This window comes from Panicum hallii, chromosome 5 (assembly GCF_002211085.1).
Source record: "Panicum hallii strain FIL2 chromosome 5, PHallii_v3.1, whole genome shotgun sequence".
Taxonomy (NCBI): Eukaryota; Viridiplantae; Streptophyta; class Magnoliopsida; order Poales; family Poaceae; genus Panicum; species Panicum hallii.
Window position 1 is genome coordinate 55,720,111 of NC_038046.1, and position 18,893 is coordinate 55,739,003.

General features: G+C 41.5%; 3 protein-coding genes across 6 annotated transcripts; 1 reads left to right on the top strand and 2 right to left on the bottom strand.

The window, feature by feature from the left end:
• Nucleotides 1–3,522, bottom strand: LOC112895732 (DEAD-box ATP-dependent RNA helicase 18). Its single transcript, XM_025963728.1, has 10 exons — nucleotides 3,241–3,522; nucleotides 2,863–3,099; nucleotides 2,490–2,750; nucleotides 2,252–2,331; nucleotides 2,039–2,144; nucleotides 1,797–1,910; nucleotides 1,614–1,712; nucleotides 1,384–1,473; nucleotides 980–1,230; nucleotides 1–601 (listed from the first exon to the last, which is right to left on the bottom strand). The coding sequence occupies exons 1-10, from the start codon at nucleotides 3,520–3,522 to the stop codon at nucleotides 190–192; spliced, it is 1,932 nt and encodes a 643-aa protein (XP_025819513.1). The 3' UTR covers nucleotides 1–189.
• A 4,206-nt stretch (nucleotides 3,523–7,728) lies between these two features.
• Nucleotides 7,729–10,932, bottom strand: LOC112894428 (probable protein phosphatase 2C 1). Of its 4 annotated transcripts, none has more exons than XM_025962140.1 (12): nucleotides 10,730–10,932; nucleotides 10,030–10,081; nucleotides 9,827–9,906; nucleotides 9,556–9,637; nucleotides 9,391–9,461; nucleotides 9,211–9,290; nucleotides 9,026–9,123; nucleotides 8,559–8,682; nucleotides 8,372–8,454; nucleotides 8,235–8,283; nucleotides 8,080–8,144; nucleotides 7,729–8,005 (listed from the first exon to the last, which is right to left on the bottom strand). In XM_025962140.1, exons 1-12 carry the CDS (start codon nucleotides 10,837–10,839, stop codon nucleotides 7,925–7,927), a joined length of 975 nt encoding a protein of 324 aa, XP_025817925.1. In that variant the 5' UTR covers nucleotides 10,840–10,932; the 3' UTR covers nucleotides 7,729–7,924. The 4 variants fall into 4 exon arrangements, with proteins under 4 accessions (XP_025817925.1, XP_025817924.1, XP_025817927.1 ...); XM_025962139.1 differs by having other exon boundaries at nucleotides 9,391–9,467; XM_025962142.1 differs by lacking the exon at nucleotides 10,730–10,932 and having other exon boundaries at nucleotides 9,556–9,659.
• A 1,032-nt stretch (nucleotides 10,933–11,964) lies between these two features.
• Nucleotides 11,965–18,634, top strand: LOC112891370 (Golgi to ER traffic protein 4 homolog). The gene is made up of 12 exons (XM_025958212.1): nucleotides 11,965–12,198; nucleotides 13,079–13,158; nucleotides 13,664–13,742; nucleotides 14,341–14,422; nucleotides 14,843–14,999; nucleotides 15,489–15,579; nucleotides 15,733–15,816; nucleotides 15,896–15,942; nucleotides 16,443–16,571; nucleotides 17,351–17,435; nucleotides 18,036–18,116; nucleotides 18,311–18,634. Exons 1-12 carry the CDS (start codon nucleotides 12,133–12,135, stop codon nucleotides 18,314–18,316), a joined length of 987 nt encoding a protein of 328 aa, XP_025813997.1. The 5' UTR covers nucleotides 11,965–12,132; the 3' UTR covers nucleotides 18,317–18,634.
• Nucleotides 18,635–18,893: the final 259 nt, after the last annotated feature.

An 18,893-nucleotide genomic window follows, 5' to 3' on the forward strand; every position in this document is an offset into this window, starting at 1 on the left:
CAGATAAAAATTTCCCAGCAGGGGCTCCCTCCAATCTCCCAACGATTCCCACCCTCCAACCATCAGTTAGCACGATCTGTCCGTCGCGGAACATGCATACTACCTGCGCAAACATTCTCAGGAAAGTGGAAAGATTTAATCAAGATTACCGGAAAAAAAATGGTTTTCCTAACAACATTGTATGCATTCCTATCTCCTTTTGCTCCTCATTTTACTCTTCCCTTCAAACTTCCTAGCCCCTCCTCTACCCTTCCCTCTCTGCTTGAGTTTCTTTTGTGCCTTGTTGCCCCTCTCCTTCTCGTCCAAGTCACTCGCGTCCCCATCTGAGGCTTCACCATCAGAGTCTCCGAACCCGGTGAGCTTCTCGTACTCGTCTTCATCGATGTCTCCACGCTTCAGCTTCTTTAAGAGCCTGTACTCATGCGCCAGCTCATCCAGGTCCTCCTTGGTTTGGACCGATTGCCGCTGCTTGCCTGTCTTCTTTCGCTTTGGTTTCTCGGGCTTCTCCCGAGCTCTCTTCTTCTCTGGCTTTGGGTTCTGAGCTTCCTCTTCTGCTTTCCTTTTCAATGCCTTCTTGCGTTGCTTTTCTCGAGCTTTATCCCTGCAAGTGAAGCACGGTAATCAGGTCAACCCCAATGTGAAGTAGAACCGAAGGCACCATTTTCAACTGTAGGAAACAAATGCTGATTCTCTTAGGCTCAGTGCACCAAAAAAATAACAGCCACAATATTTACACTTAAAGACTACAAAACACTGGTGCAGGATAATTGAGATTTTCATTTTGTCAGGTACAAGTCTTATCTCACAGATTATCATTCAGATGTGGACATTCCACAGATTATCACTCAAAGTATGGACATTCCACAGATCCAACATTAGCACGGCCATTCAGCACACCGTCGGCAAATTAGCTGTCACTTAAAAAACAGGGTAGCTGAAAAGAATGCAACTATGTTACGTTCTTGGATAGAGTTCTTACTTGTACTTGATTTGTGTAACATCAACATCGTCTACAGGAATAAATCCCTCCAATGAAAGAGAATGATGCTTCACTTCTGGCATGGATGGGATCTGGAGTAAACCATACTCCATAGCTAGCTTTCCAATCTCAAGATCTTTCCATCTGAAAATGTAAGAGCAGTGGTGCTCCTTGTATGCTCGAACGAATGAAACAAATGCTCTAAGTCCTTTTTCCATGACATTGCGATCTTCGAGTGCAGCGCTTCTAATCTACAGCCCAAAGTGGTTGACTGGTTATTAATCAGTAATTGCCCTCCTAAGTAAGGTAACTTTTCTATATGATCACAGCATGATATGACTGACATTTCAAGTGGTATCTGGACTCAAACCTAAGGTGCCTAATTTGTACAAGAAAAGACCCACCTGTGGTACAACATCTTCAGTGTTTGAGGGACACTCCCTTTCTGTGAGAGGAACACCTCGAAGCTTCAAGAACTCAACATAAGCATCCTCCTGCAGTGCAAAGTAGCCTTAAGTTCTTTTTTCTCCAAATAAGAATTCTACATACATGCATAGAAAAATAAATACACTACTGAATTCCACTTGCAGAATGAACAATAAAGAAACAAAAAACTCAACGCCGAACAAAATACCTTTGGTAAGAGAAATACAATAGCATCTCCTTCCTGATCATAACGTGCAGTTCGACCAGCTCTATGTATGAAAACGTTGGGATCTTGAGGTGGATCATACTGGATGAGCAAATATGCATGTTTACTATCAGCTGATGCCCAAACATGAAGATTCAGTTTAGAGAAGAAAGAATAGAATCTAACCTGCACAATCAGATCAACACTTGGTATGTCAAGGCCCCTTGCTGCAACATCAGTGCAGACTAGAATACCATTTGAAAGAGCAGAAAATGATGCCAAAGCTTTCTCTCGAGGCCCCTACAAATTAGAAAATAAAGGATGGAGGCAATCAGTATGAAGAAAACCATTGGGAAGTAAGTCATTTGAAAGCATCCATATCAATATTAAATAGTACAGTAAATGAAAACAAAATGCTTTGCCATAACCTGTTTCATCTTCCCATGGTAGGCAATTATTGGAGAACCTTTTAGTGAGTTAAGCAGTGGAAGAACCACAGCCCAGTAATCTACACAAGCACATGTTGCAAAATATCTGCGATCAAGTGGGATAGAAGAATTCAAAAGTTAGCGCCCTGCTAGTCTGCGACACACACTACAAAGAAGACAAGTGCGCGTACATTCAGTTCGACATGTACTTACACCATTATTTTCTTTCCATTATTCTGAACAAGGAAATCAACAAGCTGAGACGACTTCTTTGATGCTTCACATATCATATACTGCAAAAACAAGCTTATGATTTTGTAGGAAACAGTTATGAATCGAGAAAGGCAACAGGCATGATCAATAACAAAAACAAAGAGTATTATGAATAGCCATATTTACAGTGGCAACTTTTGAAAACCATCCAGCTGTTTTACGAAGTATTTTGTGATACCTCCAACCGAAGCCCCAATGGTGTTTTGGATGGACCAAGCTCTTGCTGACCGGCATCTTTGCTTGTCGGCTTTGCTTCTGTCTTAACCTCAACCCTCATAGGATTCCTCAACCCTGCTTTGGAAAGTTCCGCAACAGCTTTTGTCTGGGTAGCTGAGAACAACCCAGTCCTCCTAAGCTTCGGCAACTTTGAAAGTATGAAATTAACCTGTTTCTGGAATCCCATGTCTAAGAGCCTATCAGCCTCATCCAGAATCAAAATCTGCTTCCAAGCATACACAAAAACAAATGGAGACGACATCAGCATCCCAACATTTTCACCAAATTCATCTTTAAAAAAATGACACACAAGCTTCCATCATCTCCAACACCACCTCAAGATTCTTAAAATCTAGAGCATCTTCTCGCTGCATAATATCATACAACTTCCCGGGAGTGCCCACCAATATGTTTGCACCCTCTTCGTCCACTCTCTTGAGCTCTGCCTTGATGTCCAGCCCACCAACCAGGAGCATGGATGACACGCCCTTCAGTGTCGCGAAGAAGGGCTGCGCCACATTATATATCTGTGAGGATAATTCTCTCGTGGGAGAGACGATGACAGCAAGAACCTGTGATAAAAAAAATCAATTTGATTATTGGTCAGACCTTCAGAAGTGAGTGAAGGATGCAATTTGGCCATTTCGTGATTATTGAATAGCACAGGAACAGAGCAGGGAAGGAAGCAGGGGGGTCAGGAGCTGTGAGGCAACCTCGTGGGACTTGGGCGGGGAGGAGCGGCGGCGGAGGATCTCGACGACGGGAACAATGAAGGCAAGGGTCTTCCCGGAGCCGGTGGCAGCGTCGACTGCGACGTCCTTATGTGACAGCAGGTGCGGGATGGTCGCCGCCTGCACCGGCGTGCAACGCCGGAAGCCTCCGCGGTGTAGTGCCTCCACCACCTCCTCGGATAACGTGGGGGACATCTCCGAGAACTTCTGCTCCGTCAGCGCGCCCCGCGCGGCCGCCGCCGCCGCCGGCGAGGACGTGGCCATGGGGATTGGGGAGCAATGTGCTTAGGGTTCGGGCCTCTCCCTGTGTTGGTGGGGTTTAGGCGCTTCTTGCTCGCGCAAAACGAAGGGTTATAAGCGGCTCGGCCGCTAATACGCATCCCGGCTTTGGAGGCGTATTCTGTGAGACGTGGAGGCGTATTCTGTGAGACGAATCAGTAGGTAACCGGTAAAATCTGCGCGGATACTAATCTTGTAAACCCGTACCCATGTACTAAAATCCGTACCCGCACCCGCGCCCGCAACCCGCCACGGGCACGACTTGATGCCCGTAACCGCTATCCACGGATATCCGCATACCCACGAGCATACCCGTGTACCCGCAAGTTTTAGGAAATCAAGCACACATTTCAACAGTAAATAAACACCATTTATTTAAGAAAACAAATAAATCTGAGCATATAAATAAACTAGTCTCGTATATGAATACATGATATATCACAAATTAACATAAATCCTAAATGAAGTCGGTTTAGAACCCATATGTCAGCCGCTAAGTCGGGTTTGGCGGGTTTGCGGATGCGGATATTATTTTTTCAAACCCGTTAGCAGATATCCGTCAGGTTTAAGGTTATACCCGCGCCCGCGCCTGCGGGCATAAATGCAAACCCGTATCCGCGCCCGTCGGGTTTGCTATCCGTGGGCACGCGTATATTTTATATCCGTTGCCATCTCTAATTAGCACTCACCCCATCGTCGTTTATCGCCCCCCGCTCGGTCCATCATCCCGTCGCTGGATAATCTAAGGCTGAGTCCAGCGGGCACCATAAATGGTCTTGTATGTATAAAAAGCACATCCGACGCTACTGTAGCAGGTTCCAACAGATACCGTAAGCGGACTTCTATTTTGCGAGCACCTCGTGTGAGCGGGTATAGCCACAAGTTCTCTCTCTTTTTCGTATTCCAGCAGAACTAACGGTTTCGGTCCTATCCTGTCAGCGAGCTACCCAGCATCCATATTGATGAGAATGGCAGCGGGAGCGAACCTTGCTTGGTTAGGTTCCGCGGCGCGGCGGGAGCCAACGGTTGGTCGCCGCCAGAAACGGATGCGCGGGCGTACGCGAGCTAGACAGCGATTTGCTAAGTGCGTCTCGCTGGTGGGACCCATGCTTGGGGGCACGCAGAATGTGCGTCCGCGTCCGCAGTGGGCTGGGTTCTCGCTAAAATCAACCGCCTTGCCCATCACGCCGCAGATCCGCTATCTCCCCGCTGCGACTCGTGCCGTGGTGCCGCCGCCACGGATCCGCGACCTCCCCGCCCCGACTCCCACAGCAGCTGCGGAGCCGCCGCCGCCACGGCCAATGCGCGGGCCCCACCCTGCCGCGGAGCCGCCGCCGCCTGACTCCCGCCGCGGCTGACGGTTCCCCTGCCCCGCATTACCTCCATGGAGCCGAGTCGTCCCGACGCACGAGCACCGCCATCGTAAACCCATCGACGCGGCTGCCCCATCGTGCCATCGACGCCACACTCCCCTCGCGCGGAGCTGCCTCCGCCCGTCATCCGGAGTGTCGCGCGGAGGGAGGGGATGCCGCGTCGTCCTAGATCCTGTCGACGCCGCCCTCACGTAGCACGGAGCCGCCGCCATCCATCGACCCATCGCGCGAACACGCCGCCGCCGCCGCCATCCATCGTCCCATCGCGCGAACACGCCGGATCCGCTGCCGTTCGTCGTCCCCATCGCGCGAACATGCCGAGCAGAGGGCTCGACCGTCGACCGGCTGCGCCGTCCCCTACCCCCTATCTTTTCCCCAACGAGGTGAATCTGCTATCTTGCTTCCTGGCTCCATTTTGAGTCTTCAATCTGCAGCATTTCTCGACGTCAATGGACCCTCACCAATGAATCCCTCCTCGGCAAGTTCCGTCCGACCTTTCTTGATCTCTGGAGGGTTCTTACAGGTACCCACGTAAGAAACCATGGCTTGCCTGTGTGCGTGTGTGCAGGCACCCACAAAGCCATGGCTGCCATGAAGGATTCAGAACTCGGAGGCAAATCAGGTATCCAGGTTGGTCACGGCAAGGGCATGGCAAGGGGAGGAAAGGGAAAAAAAATGGAGAGGAAGAAAATATCATGATCTATACTAAACCAAAATAATTTGTCATTTAAGGTTGGCTTAGGATGGAAAATTAGGGGTAATTTGATCTAAAATTCTTTCTATTCACAAGGATAGCTGCAATACAGTATTTTAAGACAGCAGTTCTGATGGATTTTTGGTCAAACAGTTTCATGGTATTACATGGTATACTAATACTCTGATTTGGTAGAATAGTATGTATAGTAGTAGAGATTTTGATATGATCTAGGGCATGACTTGACAATTATTGTGAATATTTCATAGTTTGTTGTAAAACATTTTCTATTCGACTATTGGAGGACATTGCAATAAGTCACTTGGTTTTTTGTCTTTCACGGGGCTCTAGAGATATGAAATAGTGAAGCTGGTCAAATGATGAAAGCAAATAATAAATCAGGAAATGCAACTATGGAAGAGCAATGGTTTCATTTATTATGCTATTTTTCTTTCAAAATAGCATCAGGTCAAAGCAACCAGTGAGCATGCACAATTGGGGAGCCAAATTTACATTTTTCATTTCACTTTGACCATATTGACTTATGCTTTTCTTTTGCTGTGATATGCTCTGCAGTAAAAGCTAGATTGTTTTTTATGTCTGCTACAGTGCATTCATTTTATTTGTCATTCGTGTGTTACAATTTTTGATACAGTGATGTCCATGCTCTATTTATGTAGGTACACTGAAACTAATTAGTCCAAGTAGAGATATGGTAAATCAGTTTAACATCTGAAATAGTTGCAGAACTACTAAACTAAGTTTAATATCTTTCAAAATTATTTGGTGATCTGCATCTTTCTGGTATATCAGGCATAAACACAAATGTGCATAAGTATCAGTGGTTATTTAATCTAATAACTAAGCTAATTCTTTTCATGATATTTGAGTTGAATTATGATATGGTTTCTCAATTTTTACTATAATCATTAAAGTCGAATCAAGTTGTGTTATATTTATTAACTTTGTTCCTTGAGTCAATAACTAAGGATCTTGACAAATGCAGGGGAAAAAAATTTAGTTCCCCTTTCAGCTCATGAGGGCACAAAAGGAGTAGTGGTAGAGGCAGGACCACTCCTGCAGCACATATCTGGTGTGGGTGCCATAGTGTAGATATGTGCAACTCAGAGCTAGGTTGTTACAAATGGTGATACATTAATACAACTATATTCTCCAGTTATTCTATTTGGCCCTGACCCACCATGCTTGTTCTGATTGCCAAAACCAATCATAATAGCATAAGTGTCATTCATCACTGGTTCTGTAGTCTGTGTGATAATAACTTAAGCTTGCTATGGTTAAAGATTGCATTTAGAAATGAACCTGTAGGTGAAGTTTTATCTGCCTAAGGTTTAAGCATGCATATTCAAAATAGCCAGTAATTTGACTTCTAATTGTTATGTCTGGAGTACTCGCATGTCAACCAACAGCAGGTATGATGTTATCACCGCTGTTGATTCTCATTCCCTGTGATAAAATAACTTAGATAAGCCGTGCATATCAAAACAACTTAGACAAGATATATGATGCTCGGGAAATCGACTGCCTCTTTTATTTAGTGCTAAAATTTGAGTAATGCTTGCCCAACAACGCCAATGGGAAAGTGATGAATCCAGTTTGGATTTTTTAACCATATTATTAGGTACACAGATAGTTTTATGTGAAGCTTTGTCTAACAACTTGAATATACGTGCAGAAGTTATTCTATACAGAGGGGTTGTAGAGCACATTGACAACACACTGATTTCTAGTGCACAAAGGTTTAAGCTTTGTTTTCCTAATAGACCGGAAATCCCCTTTGGTTATTTGTGTTTGTCCCTATATGTTTGTCGATGATTTTAATTCATTCTCTGTCCGGGTCCTGTAAAAATATTATATAGATCATGTCTGTATGTGTGCTTGTGTTTTCATCTTGCTAAAGTACTACTGTAAGTACTACGCCATTTATTTATGAGATTAAAAGGTCTTGGACTATTTCATCGCACAACATTAATTATGTTTTTGAATTGACTATTTTCATTTGATATGTTCGTTCTAACTTTCACACTGCTAATGTCTTGTTGAATACTTTGTTTATTGCACTATAAATCTTTTATCGTCCGTAGCAACGCATGGGCACAAACCTAGTTAACCGCATATTTCCATTCATATATTAAACGCAATCCGGGAGGTCTATATACATGCAACTACACACAAGCACGCGAACTGTATTTCGCTTCAACTTCTTTACTTGCAGTATAACGCACCATCAGTCCATCACAGAAAAAAAAGAAATTGGAGCGAAAATGCCGGCAGGTTGAGAACTCAAGCTAGCTCTTGATCATTCTTCATTTTGTACAGCAGACGCAACTGCTACAGCAATGCCTTGCTCGTTCCCTTTCTGTTCTTCTATGTCACCACCCTGAAATAGCACATATTCCCAATGATGAAACGGTGTTGCTTTTGTACCAAAATCGAGTGGCTTTGTAGGTCTACCTCGTCTGGGACAGCTACAGTCTTCACTTGCGCGACGACAACTGTGATGTCATCCATCTTCCCACCTACAGTAATAAAATTTGTGCACCAATGAGCTAACTGATCTTGCTATGTAGAATGTAGTACATGGCATCTTGTAAAGAGCTTATGTGTACCTATTAGTTTCGCTCCAAGAAGCTTCTTCCACCATGGGACGTCAAAACCCTGCATGCGGGGTGAAACATGCGCCATCATTGATGTTGTAAAGAATGACATGTAAATGAGATTATCATAAGAGGTGTTTGTATCTTACCTTACTCCGGGCCTCCATTGAGTAGGGTGAATCAAATGTGACATCCACTGAGTGTTTTCTTGCAAGCTCTGCCAATGCTTTTGCTGTGTAAAAAGTTTAGGCAAAATCTTAGCATGGTTTTAGAAGGGGTGGAACATGTGGACTTTTTTGGGTCTGATGGCCCCTTTCGTAGAAGCGAGAAATTTACCAGCTTCATCTACTCCTGAGGACTCAGAAATTGTGGAAATAATCTCTTGATCAAAGATATTGTCAAAAAGCCCATCTGAACCACTCACAATCATATCACCATCCATTAGATTTACACTGCAAACCTGACAAACAAAAAAAATTACAAACTCAGAAAGCAGAAATCTTAATTGAACACCTGGATCACATATGAGTATTGTGACTGTTGTCATGAGGCTGGCTCAACTGAAAGTAACTAGGAGGTGTTCACATATACCAACAAAACAATCTTTGCATGCGCATGATAACTTTTATCATTCACATCGTGAAATTTAATTTAATTAATCCAATAATGGGCCTTCATAATAGGTTGACTTTCGTATACCAATTAGCCACCATTAAGCTTAAACTTTTACAGTAACATGTCATATTTCTGGTGTTCAAACATAATAAATAAAATTTAATTAGAACTTAAAAGACAGTGCATACCAGTGCATCCTGATATGTCTGACCAGCTGCCTCGGAGCTTATCTGGTATGGACAGTCAAAGTAATGTTCTTGAGGGGATATAGAAAACATTACTTGGCCTAGTATGCCATTGAAGAAGAGAAGACAATTACAGGTTAGAGTTGGTACAGAATGAGTAAATTATATAATATATTATTCAAGGTCACCTTTGCGAATAACTTTCAAACCACAATCTCCCACACTTGCAATTTTCAGAGTCCCACTCTTCTCAAGCACCGCGATGATTCTATTACCATTGAAATGAATTGTACAGATTTTAAGTATCATCCAGAACAATGAGTTAACTGTAAGGCTGGCACATATAATACTGTAGAAACAATGCTTACACTGTTGCGGATCCAATTGAAGAAGTTGCAGCATGAGCTTTCATGAGAAGAATCTGAGGATCACCATTGACCTGCAACTTCCATGTGATGTGAATTTGTTACGGCCCCATAGACTAAAGGAAATGGTGTATATTTAATAGCGTACTAATGTTTAGCGAGGGATACCTCCTCATCGTTGAGAAAATTAGAGCTGTTTCTCATGAGCTCTCGAGAAAACAGAGCTGGATTGACATCCTTTTCTGCCCATCTGTCAGTAGATAAGAGAATGACTAGCAGGATAAAAACCATGTGTTAATGCATATTAATGAAAGCAACATATATTTATTGAAAGTTCTACAGACACTCAGATGTAGGAGGAGGGAAAGGCATCGATTGCAGTTCACTGCAGCACTTCTTTTGGGGGGAGAAACTGTTTACTGCAGCAAAGATGGCATACCCTGAAACACCATCTGCAATTGCAAATACTCCACCAGCATCGCTATTGGCAAAGAAAGCATCTTCACCGCCACTAGCAGCCTGGGAAATATGAGAAACACAATGAAAGTTTGGCAAGCTCAATTGTAAAAAGGATTAAGAGAAAGCAGACAGTGATGTGATCAGCGAGCAACTTGAATTATGTGGTTAAAATAAAAATCTAACCTTTCTTGGGTGTGGGATTAGATGAGTACCAATAGACAACACGGCTTCCAACCTACAATCACAGGTTCATATGATTGAATACTGTGCTACTGACAGATGAAATGCACTGCAAATAACTTGAGAATCGTATCTCGTAAGTAGTTGCACCAAGCCACCAACAATGGCCCCATTAGTAAGCTGGAGCAGGAGCGTGCAACTTAGTTTTGCACCTTGATGACAATGTGAGTTGACAGTCACTAGAACTAGAGGCCATCAGAGCAAATGCGCGTAGATAAACCATCACCGGACATGCGGAGAGAATTACAGCTAAACACGCAGATGATGGTAGAGCCTGCAGGAGAGGTGCATAAACTAGACGGGGATAAAAACCGAAGTTTATGCCGCGACCTTCATACCGTCATCCTTTGGTTCAAGCTAATGACTTGATCTTTCTTTTTACCATCCCAGTTCTATCACCTTCGAGTTACAAAATAATGCTACAAAAATGTGAAATTCAACGAGGAATACCTGAGTCCAGAATTCACTCGTACTGTCCTTAAAAATTCCTATTACAACCATGAACCATCATTCGCCAACATATTAAGTGAGATCGAAATTTAACCAAGCTTTCCATGACCCGCTCGAAATCAAACATTTGCGAATTATCATGGTTTCTTGCAACAAAGGCAAAGAAAAGAAGGGGTCCAAGAAAGGGGCGTACTTGGCAGCGCGGACGGGGGAGAAGCGCGAGCGGCGAAGTGGAGGATGAGGAGACCGGGGAGAGACGTGGAAGCGAGGGGGCGAGAGGCGGGAAGCAGTGGAGGCCGCCATTGCAATCTCCTCGCTCGGTCGCTGGCGGCAAAGGCGAGGCGGTGGTGATGGAGGGGTGGAGGCAGACAGGCCACATCAGCGGGGCTGAGCCGAGGCCTCTTGTTTGATAGTGGCACTTTTCCGCAGGTACCTGGTCTTCTAAGGTAGTGTTTGAATTTAAAGTGCAAAAAGATAAAAGAGTAAAAATTTTGCCATTTGCTAAAAGTGGTAAAAGTTTTGCTATTAGGAATGTTTGGATCCAAATGGTAAAAGTTTTGACAAAAGCTCATTTAAACCTCTTTTCTCCTTTTTGACATAGGGTGTTTTGGTCCAAATGGAAAAAAAAGAGCAAATTTTTTGTTGTTTCCTTTTGCTATCTGTTTTTGCTGTTTCCTTTTTGCCATAGGGTCTTTGGGTCCAAATGGAAAAAAAAAGAGCAAATTTTTTACTATTTGCCCTTTTGCCAAAGTATCCAAACAGGCCCTAAACTTCTCGTCTTTCTCCAGTTTGGTCTCATTTCGAATGCAAACTTTGTATAGAGAGCTTCACTTGTGTATGCAAAACTGTTAAACCGCCTTAATTTTTTACACTTAGGCAAAATGAAATGGGTGTAGGAAATTTGGTTTAGCGGCTTTTGGGAGATGAGGAAATATGTGATTACTATAGAATGAGGAACCAAAATTAAATGGATGAATGAAGGTTAAAATTGAATTTTTCCTAATAAGAAATTATGTGGATTGAAAACTTTAAAACTGACTGTTGATGTTGTTAGAATCACTATAACCAGTATTTGCATAATATATAATCTTTTTTTAATCTAAGATAGCATATTTTTAGATCACTAGTGCTAGTTAAAATTTTAAATCACACCAATGCCGGAGGATCGTTGGACCAAGCAATGAGCTATCCAATAATCTCATCCATCACTTTGTGCTATTTTAATGCATGCCATCCCAATTCCGTTAACATAAGCCATTGTTAAAATTTTATAGCCATCTAATTTGACAAGAAATTCTCAAACACTTGTACCCTTTTTAATCAAGGTATATTATATGAGGTTTACTTTTATAAAAAAACACTAGTCCGCAAGGAAAATAAAATGAATTCAGAAAGGGTTCGAGACCCAAACAGAACGTACAACGAAGAGCGAGTAACTTTAGGATTCGCGCTAGCACGATCGGCGGCCGCCCACCCAAAGAGCCAGGCCACGCCGTCTCGTCCCGCAGGCGACGCGGCGACTCCGATCACCACCGCGGCCCGCCGTCCTCCTCCCTTCAGCTGCCGCCGGCGCTGGGGCTAGCCTGCCGGGGAGCCATGTCGCGGTCATTGAGCATGAGGGGGAGCATGAGGTCGCGCCGCGACCTGCCTCCTCCCGAGAAGGTGAGGGATCCTTCTCCACGTTTTTATCCCCTTCCTTCCCTCGTGCCTCTGCTCGAGCCCCGGGCGTCCGGTGAGCGCGTACGCATTAGTGCGAGCGCCCGTGTTTTTTCTGGTGTGTGCGCGATGGGCGCGTTGGATCTCGGGGTTCCAACTCCGGCGCCTCCGGGTGTCGCCTCTCATGGCCAATTTGTCGGAACTAGGGTTCAAGTACCGGTTCGTGCTGAAGGCCTGCAATGCACGGGCAGCATGGGCACGAGTGCGAGAGGACGAAAATTCAATAACAATGTTAGGTTTTGCTCGGTTGAGCCTAGTTGTCTGCTCAAACGGGATACACACACTTTTCTCATTTCAATTAAAAATGGATACAAGGAGTAATCCTGCGTAAGATTCCAATGATGATGCTTTTACCACCAGATTTCCATATCATAGTGACCTATAGCAAATGACATTGGTGTTTTCTCTTTCTCAAACTTGGCGCGATTTGTTATTGAATTTCCTGTTTAAACTCTGAAAGTTCCTTCGACATTGCTGTTTCAGTTCTCCCTGATGAAATTTTGGTAGCTATAGAAAGCAATTGTCGTTTATTAAGATGGTAGCATCATTTTTTGAAAAGTAATTCAATGGTGCAATTATTCTTAAGTGTTTGCCCACCTTTTGGCTTGTGTGTTGCGACTTTAGAGCCTATTGCCTAAGGTTGGAAAGAGAGTGGATTAGCAATAAAACCTTATCCTATCTACTCTAAATTATTTCCCGGCACCTTTTTAGTGTTAGCTTTTATGCAAGCTTGTGCTTCTTTGGCAGCATTAAGTTCTAGTTGCACACAGGTCCTGTACTCCTGTAGAATATTTACTCAATTAATAATGGTGACTCTGTGTCTTAGACGATTGAAAGGCTTGAGGCTATGGTGGATGGCGGAAATTTCTATGAAGCTCAACAAATGTACAAATCAACCAGTGCAAGGTACTATGCATACAATGTAACTTAATAAGGAGTGGTTGTCTCCCTTTTATCCCCTTTTGCACCATTTCAACAAACTTTTGCTTCAGTCTATATTTCAAAATTTCTTATTACATGATGGAGATCAACTTTCCGCACGATTACATTACTTCAATTTGACTCCCTAAGCAAGTGCTGAATTGGCTTGCTATTAGTTTGGCTCATATAAGGTGCTCATGTCAGAATGCACATATAGTGCATTTCGAGTAAAATAAGGAACAAAGTTTTCGCATGCATTTCTCAAGCTGAAATAATATTATTTGGGGATGTATGCGTAAGTTGCTAACAAGATTCAACTGGGTGGGAAACAATGCGGTTTCAATGATCAAAATGTACCGGATAATTAGAAACATAAAGAGGTGAATAATATGCATAAATTTTACTACAATCATGTAGGGGAGAATGTTATGTCAAGGATCAAAATATACCATAAAACCATCTTGACTTTGTTTTGGCACATCTCGTGTAGGTACATTGCTGCTCAGAAGTATTCAGAAGCCTTGGACATCCTTGAGTCAGGCGCTTTGGTACAGTTGAAGCATGGGCAGGTTACTTTCTCCTTGTGATGCACAAGTGCAAGTTAATATATAATTATATATTGTTATCAGCTAATTGCATATATCGATTTTTACCAATATTATTCATTAATTCGATCTCATCATGTGAGTTTTCCTAATTTTTATCTAGGCATTACCTAACTGCACATTTTTCTTCAACTTTCTTTCCATCGAGGAGCTGCAAAACCAAAAGGAGAAAAACAGCTTAACCTAGGTTATTTTATGCATGCAGTTGCTTCCTCTGCAGCAAGCTGCTAATGTCTCATGTTTATTTTCCTTTTCTTTGCCCTTTAGGAGTAATTTAAAAATGAACTTTACAAATTTGCATTCCATCTCACTCTTTAACTGGAAACAGATTTTATGGTAGCAACCGTAGCAGACAACCATGCTATAGTATAGTGAGATGCTTTAGATTCTCTGGAAATATGGGACTAATTTCACCTTTTTCTGTTTATGTACTTGTGGCAACCTAAATTGGCATTTGACCCAATCCATGGTAGAAGCAGCACTGCAGCAGCATGTAGAACTTTGAAATCCTTCCATTTTTACTTGTTGGTAAATGATCTCAATGTGTTTATAACAATTTCAGGTTACTTGTGGTGGTGAACTTGCTGTCCTCTTTGTTGACACCCTTGTCACAGGAGAGCTTCCATATAATGAAGAAACTTTTGGTCAGGTTTTTTCTTTTAATGCAGTACAGGACATAAGTTCCTTTAATTGATCATCAAAACATTTTCTAAAGTCTACCAGTTTGTCTTTCCTTTTTTTTTGAAAACTAGCTTGTCTTTCCTTTAATTACCTAGCTAATCCATTTGTACAATATGTCACTTTTAGCTGCTCCTCACTTTTAGCCCGTTGTGCAAAAAGATTGAAGAGCCTAAAATGTTGGTGAAGGCAGTGACCTCTAGTTCTTAATGTGATTTTAGCACATTCAGTGCTCCTCTTCTTTTTTTTCTTTACATACAGAAAATCTTATTGGTCCACTTATGGTTCTGAATCAGCTGAATAAAGCACTCCTTTTTTAGTAAATGAAGGCATGATTTGGTTAATACATATCACACTTTGTGTTAGTAACTATATTGTGTAACTAGGTCGTATCAGAAAGATGTACGAGGCATTCCCCAAGATATCTGTTCCACATTTCCTTGGAGATGACTATGATGATGAGGGGCATCAATTATCTGAAGCTATTTCTGCTGCAAAGGCGCGTGCAGAGAGTTGTTCATCATTCCTGAGAGCTGCTATCAGGTAGGCTTACATGAAATTGGTTAAATGCAAGTGAAACTAAACAAAGTTTTGCCATTGAAGAATCAAATTGTTTCATCCAAACTGGTGCTATGTGCATAACCGTAGTTCACCTAGCAGATAAGATCAGTGAGTTTCTGAGATTATAGTGATAGGGTAATGCATGGTTCTAACTCATTTGCTCTCATCTCATGTGAAAATTAAGAATTATCCAATTGGTTAGTCAAAATGTAAAGATACTTTTCCATATTAGTATCTTATTTATGTTTTTTAGTGAGTACCTTCAAGAATTGATCGTAATGTTGTTGTTTCTAGAGTTGGTCATGCTGTTATATCAAGAAATCTGGCTTTTGCTAAAATATATTTGTGGTTTTGACATTACAATGAAGTAACTATTGTCATGCTTACTCTGTTAACTGGGCATTGTGATGGTTCTCCCCCTTATCAAGCTGTCTTCATAAGACACTAATTATGTGTCATTTATCTATTAAGGTGGTCTGCTGAGTTTGAGGCATCAAGAAATGGTTGTCCTGAGCTGCACGTTATGTTAGCAGAATACATATATTCTGAATCTCCAGAAACGGTAACTTGCCACAATTCATTGGCTGATAAGAATGTGGATGTTTTCTATGTTAGAGCTGCAATTTTTATGAGTCGCTGTTGTCATTACTAGTTGTAGTACTGTGTGGTTGACTGGTTGTGCTCCAAGGTTTAATGTTTAGGACCTTGATGGCAGGACATGACTAAAGTCTCGAGTCATTTTGTGCGTGGAAATGATCCAAAAAAGTTTGCCTCTATGCTGGTGAACTTCATGGGCAAGGTAGTGTTTTGTTCTTAACAAATAAGTTCTACACCTTTACATAATATGATACTCTAATCCTTTTTGTTGTGATGTGCAGTGTTACCCTGGTGAAGACGATACTGCAATTGCACGTGGGGTCTTAATGTAAGATATCCTTTCATAAATGTTTTTAGGGGGAGGGAGGATATTCTTTCCATGTATGAGTGGAGATCTTCAGTTTATTTGCAATGCAGGAAATGCCTGGTTTCTGTTATCTGTTATCTTTACAGTGTTAGGAAGAGGTTAGCTTCATAATTAGGGAACTTAGCGCAGTTAGTGGGAGGTGTGGGTGGACACTCCCACCACCCACCCAGGTTTGAATGCTCTTCAACTTGAATTGGGTGCCTATTTGTTATATTTACAATGCCTAGTTCCTCCTAGATTGGTCTGAGTTAAATAATTGGTACGTGATTAACAAGACTGCCTAGGATCAACGGTCTTGATTGAATATAGACAATTAAATATCCTGATATGTGGCACCACAAATTCCCTTCGTGTTGTATCCAAATGGCAAGAGCGTATCTAAAGCAAACTAGACTGTTTCATTGGTGGAGCAATATATTAGCGTTGGATAGAGTTTTCTGACATAATATTCTTTTGTTAAGGTACCTATCTCAAGGGAACCTAAGAGATGCAAATTTACTTATGGATGAGATGAAGGAACAACTAAAATCTGCTAACTCGGAATTTCCGAAAACAGATCTGATTCAGTTCATCAAGTATCTGTTACCGACGTAAGTTTGGGCTCTTCTTTATTCATCTTTTAAGCATTACAATGTCCTTTCTTTCAGACAGGTTATTGCAGGATGAATGTTGCTGTTTTGCATTAATAGATTTGAAATGCCAACTGCAAAATGAGTAGATTGCCTAGTCTTATTATGTGGTCTTCCCACCTAAGATTCATGTCTTGATCTTGATGATTTGAAACGATTAGTAACAATTTAACTGATGTGTTGATGTCCTGGTCCCTGTAAGAAAAAAATATAGTAAGGACCATGGAGATATACAAGTTCTTGTTGATAGTTAAGATCGGGCAAATTTTGTTTTTGTGATGTATGCAAGGCATTGAACTAAGTTAATATCACAATCTGACAGGTGTAGCTTCACTCTTTTTTTTTTCTCTTAGAATAGTTTCACGTCACTCCTGACAACTTCATGGTGAGCTAGATTATGTTTCTATTGCTTTAGTTCAAACTGTTCGGTGTGGTTAATGTTTTGTTATTAGACTGTGTCATGCTGTGCTTTCTGAAGCTAATAGGACATACAAAGGAGTTGTGTTTGAATGCCAGGTCCATAAGTACTGATATCATGTTTTTCGTATTATTATTTTTTGACTCCCTTCTGTGGTATGTTTTCCCATATTAAGAGGTTTGCTAGGTTGCTTTGTTTTCTTTATAAACAAAGTGATTTTACGGTAGTTTCAAATTCAGTTACTTGTGTATGTATATGCCATGGAACGTAGTACTTGTTTCCAGCATTATCTGGCATTTGTTACATGTGTCACTTTTTACAGGCTTGAAAGAGATGCGTACCCGCTTTTTAGGACACTTCGACAGAAGTATAAGACAAGTACAGATCGTGACCCTGTTTTTGATGAGGTATTGCCATTTCTCTAACATTTTGTAGCTCATTAAGAACAGCTATTTAGCATCTTATGCATCTTTTACAACTGTACCCATGAATTTGACGGGAAACAAGATAGCAGCTTAAAAAAAAGGTGGAAACAACTATTAGTAATAATGTGCTTGCGTAAAATATGATTCTAGATCCTGTAGGAATCGGTTTTGAAAGTTCTAGGAATATTCTTTCTTATGTTGTGTTTTAGTACTACATTTCTCTTTTATAGCATATTAAGATTTCAAGAAGTCTTTCAAAGTGTACTTTGACCATCAGTTTCAGTTACAATATATCACTATTGCTACAAAATCAGCTTTGTATTAAAATATTTGTGAAAGGTAAATATATTCATAGTCTAAGCGTATATATAATTTGACTACTAGTCAAAGTTTATGAAGTCTGACTTTTTTTTTTTCCAAATCCTAATATGCCCTATAAAAAGATATGGGAGGAGTAGCTTCTTGCTTCACAAAGTTTGAGAAACTAGTATCGCTGGAACTAACTTGCTATCATAGTATCATGTCAAAACTAAAAATTGCAAATATTTGCAACTCATGAGATGGCTTGGTTGCATCTTGCAGTTGCTGGACGAAATAGCTGCAAAATTTTACAATATCCAGCGCCAGAACCCTCTAGAAGGACTTTTCGGTGAAATGTTCAAGGTACCGTATCTTGTCTTGCCATAATGTGTCTGCTTATGTATTTGATTAAATTTGTGGATATACAGAGCCAGAACCAGTTGGCTTTTGCAATTTTTTCTAGCTAAAACCTTAAATTCCTCAGTGTGTGGGAACCACAAGTTGATAACCTGTCTAGGACTCCAAGATTTACTAATGTTGTTCTCTACATTCTGCAGATATAATTCATGAGGAAAGAATTGGCTGAAATAATACAATTGCTGCAAGGGCAGCTCTTGTTCCACCGGATGCGCTTCCTCAATCATCAATGTCCAAGGCCATACATTTAGCATCTTACTGCATGAAGATATATATTCCTGATCACCTGTAAAATCGTCAATTAGTCTCCATTGTTCCTGAATTATGTGTAACTGAATTTTGTTTTCTATTACCTTTTTTCTGTTTTCCTTTTTGTTGTCCTTGCCATGTTCATTTTCGGAGATGTATCTTGTGTAGCCCACATTCGATCAAAATGATAGCTGATTTATGTCCATTGATTTTAATTAATGGCGTTATCAATAAGCTTCCTTGAATCCTTTGATCATTAGGGATGCATGCCTTGCTATTGCTAAGCCGCTAAGGTGGCTTACAGCAAAGCAATTCACTTTTGCAATTTTGCAATGGGATTTTGCACTTTTGCCGTGGGATTTTGCAATTTTGTAGTTCTCAACAAAATCCAAGTGTGCTATTATTTCATTTTTGTAATATGAAGTCATCACTAAACAAATCAAGTGATTTCAAACTTTAACCAAGAAAAAAGAC

Excerpts from the sequence above, each read along its gene's own strand:
- LOC112891370 (XM_025958212.1), top strand. The coding sequence starts at position 12,133 with ATGTCGCGGTCATTGAGCATGAGGGGGAGCATGAGGTCGCGCCGCGAC. Across the intron at positions 13,159-13,663 it reads TACAAATCAACCAGTGCAAG|GTACATTGCTGCTCAGAAGT; the intron begins GTACTATGCATA and ends CATCTCGTGTAG. Across the intron at positions 14,423-14,842 it reads ATATAATGAAGAAACTTTTG|GTCGTATCAGAAAGATGTAC; the intron begins GTCAGGTTTTTT and ends TTGTGTAACTAG.
- LOC112894428 (XM_025962139.1), bottom strand. The coding sequence starts at position 10,839 with ATGGCGGCCTCCACTGCTTCCCGCCTCTCGCCCCCTCGCTTCCACGTC. Across the intron at positions 10,082-10,729 it reads TCCCCCGTCCGCGCTGCCAA|GTTGGAAGCCGTGTTGTCTA; the intron begins GTACGCCCCTTT and ends CTGTGATTGTAG. Across the intron at positions 9,907-10,029 it reads TAATCCCACACCCAAGAAAG|GCTGCTAGTGGCGGTGAAGA; the intron begins GTTAGATTTTTA and ends CATATTTCCCAG.
- LOC112895732 (XM_025963728.1), bottom strand. The coding sequence starts at position 3,522 with ATGGCCACGTCCTCGCCGGCGGCGGCGGCGGCCGCGCGGGGCGCGCTG. Across the intron at positions 1,474-1,613 it reads TTGTATTTCTCTTACCAAAG|GAGGATGCTTATGTTGAGTT; the intron begins GTATTTTGTTCG and ends TTTGCACTGCAG. Across the intron at positions 1,231-1,383 it reads CTGAAGATGTTGTACCACAG|ATTAGAAGCGCTGCACTCGA; the intron begins GTGGGTCTTTTC and ends TTTGGGCTGTAG.